This window comes from Mus pahari, chromosome 14 (assembly GCF_900095145.1).
Source record: "Mus pahari chromosome 14, PAHARI_EIJ_v1.1, whole genome shotgun sequence".
Classification (NCBI taxonomy): domain Eukaryota; kingdom Metazoa; phylum Chordata; class Mammalia; order Rodentia; family Muridae; genus Mus; species Mus pahari.
Genome location: NC_034603.1, coordinates 88,171,243 through 88,177,711, shown reverse-complemented (window position 1 = coordinate 88,177,711; position 6,469 = coordinate 88,171,243). Strand labels below are relative to the sequence as shown.

General features: G+C 49.7%; 1 protein-coding gene across 1 annotated transcript; it reads left to right on the top strand.

Moving 5' to 3' along the window:
• The first annotated feature begins 4,500 nt into the window (after positions 1-4,500).
• On the top strand, positions 4,501-5,955 carry LOC110332772 (secreted and transmembrane protein 1b-like). The gene is made up of 3 exons (XM_021214119.1): positions 4,501-4,594; positions 4,825-5,133; positions 5,705-5,955. The coding sequence occupies exons 1-3, from the start codon at positions 4,501-4,503 to the stop codon at positions 5,953-5,955; spliced, it is 654 nt and encodes a 217-aa protein (XP_021069778.1).
• Positions 5,956-6,469: the final 514 nt, after the last annotated feature.

The following is a 6,469-nucleotide window of genomic DNA, read 5'->3' as shown; positions in this document are numbered from 1 at the left end:
CTTCCCTCCCCTCCTCTTCTCTTCTCTTCTCTTCTCTTCTCTTCTCTTCTCTTCTCTTCTCTTCTCTTCTCTTCTCATTTCTTTTCTGACCTCTGAGGCCACCAGGTGTGTGTGACATGCACATACATGCAGGCAAAACACTCATGCCAAAAAAAAAAAAATAATAAACAAGTCCTTTTTTTAAACTAAGTGATGCTGAGTGTGACCCTAGCACCCAGGAGGCAGAGGCAGGAGGATATCTATGAGTTCAACAGCAGGGTCTACAGAGTGAGTTCCAGGATATCCAGGGCTACACAGAGAAACCCTGTCTTGAAAAACAAACAAACAAATTTAAATGAGATTGAAATGATGTTTCTGAGGGACACTAGACGGGTAAATCCTGCATCACAGGTTCAAGAAGGTAGGGTACCACTATTGTAAACGGAGGCAATGGTCTTGTGTGTTTGAGTCCTAGAAAGTGTCAGGCAGTTACACCTAAGACATACTTGGCTCAGGCCTTGAGCATCTTCATTGCAAGGTTTTAAGTTTTAAGTTTTTGGTTTGGTTTGTTTTTTGGTTTCGGGGGGGGGGGAGGTTTGTTTGTGTTTGTTTGTTTGTTTGTTTGTTGTCTCCCTGTGTAGCCTTGGCTGGCTTAGACCTTGTTATGTAAACCAAACTGGCTTTGAACTCACAGAGATCTACCAGCTTCTGTGCCCCACCTATTGGGATTAAAACTGTGTGCCACCGCCACAGCCAATTATTTTAACTTATTTTTTAATTGGAAATATTTTATGTAAATGAATATCGTCTCTGTATAGATAATCTTTCAAAAAAGCAAACAAACGTTAACTGTGCTGGAATTCTTGATTCTCCTTTTCTTTCCCAAGTCCCCATTGTTTTCCTGTTTTTCTCAGAAAGGGAAGTACATGGTGCTGGAGGTGGACATAGCCACAGGCTAGACTTGAGGCGATTGGCTGGGTCTGCTGTGTGCTGGCTCTCAGAATCCAGAGAGCCGGTCACTGACATCTGTCTGCCATGACCCAGGGTGCCACTCTCAGGGACAAACAGCAGAATATGCACACTGGAGGGTGAACTCAAACACAGGTCTCTTAGAGCCCAGAGGATCCATCTGACCTGGTGGAAAGAGAGTATCTACTTGTGATTCTCAGACAAAAGGTCTAAAACTCCCAAAGAAGAAAGGCATAGACTATAATGTTGCCTGGGGTTCTGGTGAAGACAAAACTCCTCTGTATGAAGGGGCCCAGGGCTCAGAGAGGGAAAGACTGCTGGATTGATGTTTCTTCTACCCCCTTGACTGGGCTGCTCCCAAATCTGTTTCTAACTGGGTTGCTAAGAGAGGCAAAGTTAGGCTACTGGAGAGAAAGAGGGGATAGCCATCCAATTTCAGAAACAGCTTTGAGAACTGGGAAGTGTCCCAAGGGACAGCTCAATGCTTGCCATTTTCTCTGATAGCCAGTCTCAGTCTAGCCGGTACATGTGACCACAGGGCAAACCAAAGGCCACCTTAAAGTCAGGGCAACCTGCCCAGCTTTAATGAGGCAAGAAGCTGGGCCCCATACCTTCAGTCCTTCTGGGAAGGGATCTTGATCTACTGTGGGGTTTCACTCTACTGTGGTTTTCACTTAGTCACCTGACTATGGTGCCTGACCAGAGAACCACAGTGACCATAACAAAGCCGTAGCACCACTCCAAGCAGAGGTACCTGAGAGTAAGAGAGATGAGCATCAAACCATCTGGGGCTCCCACTGGGATGACCTCATGGAGCGCATGAGAAGGAGCCGTAGATGAGCGGAAGTCGGCAGAGGACGGTCTTGGCTTTGGGCGATAGAGAATCCTGGGACATGGGCAGCACTCTTGATAACCGATTCCAGCTTCCTGTGGAGGCCACCATGAGAGTGTCAGTTCCAGCTTTTCAGGAGGATTTGAATGTGAATGTCTTGTGGCATCTGGAGGGGACCGCACAGATGTGTTTCCTGAAGTGAGGAAACAATGGGAAGACAGGTTCAAATAGTGAGGTGAAACAGCCGTGGGGTAATTAGGTTGTGGGGTATAAAGTATGGTGGAATCTTTCAGAGGCTTCCTAAGAGCCAACAGGGAGACTCTTTGAGGGAATGGAAGTCCTGTCACACTCGATGGCAGCTGAGAGCTTCCTGCCTCCCCCAGAGTGCTGAGTCCCAAGGCTGAAGAATGCCAGCCTCCCAGGACTGCTGGACCTCGCTCCCACTTCGAGGCCCAGCCCAGACTGTCTTTCACTTTCCATGGGTGTCCCGGTCTTAACTTCAACAGTGGAGCAGTAGGCATTATGTAAACACTCTTTTAGCTGAGGCTGCTAACTTTCCATGTCACCTGAGTCCAGATGAGGATCAAGACTGACCTTTGACTGGCCTAGCTCCAGCATGGGAGTATGGACTAGGCTCCCACGGGGCAATGACCACACCTTCCTGAGGAGCTACTGGCTAATGTCCCAAAGAGCAAAGCTGTGCTCCATGTTCAAGTCTGTGAGGCTTCAGAGAGGTGGACAGGGCCCTTCCTACATCTCAGTGGGTCCAGACACACTTGTCTGAGTGCCTACTGTGTGCATAGCATGCATCAGGCCCGTGGGAAACACAGAGCTGATGACATCGTCATGGTTGTTCACTTCTTCTGTTTTATCCTACTCCAACATAATATTTAGGTACATGTATATGCACACATGTATGTGCACATAACACGGGCATGCATGCGTTTGTATTTAGGGTGGTGGAAGGTGGAAGGAGCTGGAAAACAGGTTATTACATATGTATAGAAGAGGCAGTAAACTATAGGTGAGATTGGGCTATGCTGTCTCTGGGAGCTCTCTGGCAGACGAGGTCCCTAACAGAAAGTGTCAGTGTTTTGCAGAGCCTTCTCTTTTATTGCCAGTCAACATCCCAGGACCCCTTGAGCAGGGTCTACATGTACCACAGAGGCTGCACTAGTAAGAAGGATATGTAGGAGGGTGTAGATCCTCTGCTGGGAACTACACATCGAGCCTGTGGAGGATGGTACGAGACGTAGCTTGTATGTCCAGGGACCTGGAGTTGCCTCTTCCATAAGACAGAGTCCGCTGGGTTGACTCTGGGGCATAGAAGAAAATGTCTACCTGCTAAAAAAACAGCACACAGCCTGTCATATGGTAAACAGAAGAAACATAACAACTTGTTCTTTAAAAGTGCATAGTAAGCCGGGCATAGTGGCGCACGCCTTTAATCCCAGCACTTGGGAGGCAGAGGCAGGTAGATTTCTGAGTTCGAGGCCAGTCTGGTCTACAAAGTGAGTTCCAGGACAGCCAGGGCTAGACAGAGAAACCCTGTCTTGAAAAAAACCAAAAAAAAAAAATGTATAGTATAAAAGTAATAGGCAATTCAGCAAGTAGACAGAGCTTGGGTTTAAGCAAGAAGGCACCGGGCAGGCTGCTTGGCTGGAAGGTAGGGGTGGGTTTGATAGCGTCTCACCTCTGCTGGCATGAATTACCATGGAGGCTAATCTTGGTTGTCAACTTGACCACACCTGAAGTCAACTAAAACACAGCTACTGGGCACTTCTGTGTGGGGTTTTTTCACCCTCAGATTATCCGAAGCAAGAAGAATCACCCTAACTGTGAGGGGCACCTTCTGGTGGCCAGATAACGGGAAAGGGAAGAAGGGAGCTTTGGGTTTTGCCTGCTCGCCCTCACACTCACTGGAAAGGTCATCTAGCCTGCTGCTGCCGTCCCTCACCAACATTAGAAACCTACTTCTTCAGGATTTCAACATAGACTGAAGACAAGCAGCAATCCTTCGGCACCAGACTGGGACTGTTGAGCCTATGGGACTGAGCAACTCCCAGATTCTTGGCCTCTCTGATACAAGGCAGCCACTGTGGGACTACACAGGCCACATCCTATAGGCTGCAGTGCTCAGTGTGAGGGTGGCCAAACAGGACAGGCGGGGTGGGTGTGAGAACCGCAGGGAGAGCCACCAGAGAGAGAGAGGCGGGCGATGTGCACGGAACAGAGGCCGCTTGCTGTACAGTAGAGAGACGGTTCACAGGTCACAAGCCAATGTGATAAAACCTGTAACATGACCCTGTTTCAGTTCGAAGCACAACTCGGGCGGTTTGCCTGGTGTGCTTGGCTCAGAGAAAGAAGAATACAGCTAGCCAGTCAGTGTGCCTGTCTCCTGGCTGCGTCGGCTCGTTGTTTTACCTCAGCCAGCCCCACACTCCTTACCAAAAGTGAGGACAGGTGGAGGGGCTTCACTAGTGGCTGAGGGCTCTGCATAGGTTCAGGCATCTGGGAATGGGTAGGCAGGACGACACTGGGCTGCAAAGGTCCTCTCAGTCTGGTGCTATTTTCGTGAGTCTCTGCAGCTGCTTTGGGAACTTCTGACCCCCTTCTTTTACCTTCCTCTATATAGTGTCCAACAACAACAACAACAATAACAACAACAAAAGACACTGACCAAAACAACTGTCTCCTGAGACCCATCCTAGGAATGAGCCATGCTAGCCTACTCTGTAACAACCTCTGGCCTGTTTCCCAGAATGCTCTGGGCCCTCCTTCTACTGGCGGCCTCCCTGAATGCCTATAATGACGGTAAGTCTGGGTTTTACTCGCCTCACGGTAGGCAGGTCAGACCAAGTCCGGGCCCAGGTGGTGATCTTGACTTCACAGACCCAATATGGTGGAAGCTGTTGAAGGAGGTTGAGTTGAGTCAACTCTGAGTGTAGCTGATGATGGAGAGGTAACAGTGTCTGGGCTCAGTGCCGGGGCATTAGCAGGGGTGTCAAAGACCGTGCAGCCTAAAGAGTGTGCTCTCTACACAGTCTGGGACAACCCTCATTGCACTGCACGTGAGGTGTCTGTAGACAGAGGCAGCCGTGTGGTGATGGCCTGTAACATCTCCAACAACCTCAGAGACGTCACCATTAAGTTGACTACCAGTGGAAAGACTATCATCATCTTCAATCAAATGCCTTCAGGAAACTACTCTAAGGATTCATGGCAGCTTTATATTCAAGGAGGCCAGGCCCAGCTGGTGATCATGGATGCTCAGGGCAAACACTCAGGGGAGTACTGTTGGAAGCTGCGTGGATTCCAGGCAGAGTTCAAAAACTTCAACCTGACTGTTAATGGTGAGTTGTGTGCTAGGAAGTGAGTGGGTGAGCACGGGAAGAAGGAGCAGAGAGGAACCCCTCACAACTGAGTTCTGGGTTCCATCTGCTTCCACACACAACCAAGGACCCTACGTGTCTAAACCTACTGCCCTCCCCACCACCCTTCCCTTCCCTCTGGGTTCCACTACCTCTGGTCTCTCACACCAGTTCAATCCAACGCAGCCACATGAGCCAGTAGGAGATGAGGTAACATCAGAATTCCTTCCGATCTAATTTGGGGGTATATCACAGCTGCCATCCCCAAACCTGATCGTTTGTCTCTGGTAGAACCCCAAGACCAGGAAGAAGCTAAGGGCTGGAAGCTGTTCATGATCTCCAATTCCCTTCACAGTGTTCCCTCTCAGGCCACATAGCTACCATTCCTGGAGCCCCACCCATAGCTCCCCAACTTCCTGCACAGCCCTCTCCCACCTCTACAGGAGTCCGTGGCAGCAGCATTGAGGGGTGGGAGAGGCACAAGGGTAGAGTCATGCCAGAGGGGATTCATTATGCAAAGCAATTCTCAGTCACTTCTCTGCTCCACATCTAGTCACTGACAGACAGAAGCCAGAGGACTTGCCAATCCTTGCAGTCCATGAGGACTTGCCAGTCCCTTCAGACCATGATAAGCACCGAACTGCAGTTATCGTCAACATCATCATCGCTACCACCTTCATCATCACAGGAATCAGTGTGTTTGCTTGGAACAAGCAGCTCTCTGTAGCTCCACAGAGACAAATGTCAGTACCTGGTCTGACTCATGGGTCTCCTGGTATCTCCTACCTGATACTGTCCCCCTAAAGTCTCCCAATTTCTGCCCCAAAAGATGCTCAAGGGGCCTTATCAGCTCCAAACAACAGGCTGCAGAGAACCTCACCTGGCTACGGCTGACAATCAGCCCTGATTGACAGGATCACAGGAACTCTCTGTCTCCGAAGCCCTCATTTTTGACCTTGGGACAGGCAGACGTCAGAATGGGGTCTGTAGTCCTCAGGTCCCTCCCAAGACTCCAGGACAATTTGCACTGAGGACGGCTTTGCTCCTGGCACATAGATCGTGTCTTCTAACTCACAGCAATAGTTAAGTTTCCCAGGTCCTGCTGTCAGGGTCCAAGGTCTTATGGGGAGAATTAGAGGTCCAAAATGATGCATCACTGCATTCCTACCACAAGGGAGAGGTGTGGGACTGTCTGTGGGGAAACCTCAGGAACAAGGAGCTCAGTGAGGGGCAGAGGCCTGCTAGTGGGCACTGCTTTTTTGAGGAGGATAGCTGGTCCTTCAAATTCCCCGTGAACCTCTTTGTAGACCCTCTCCCC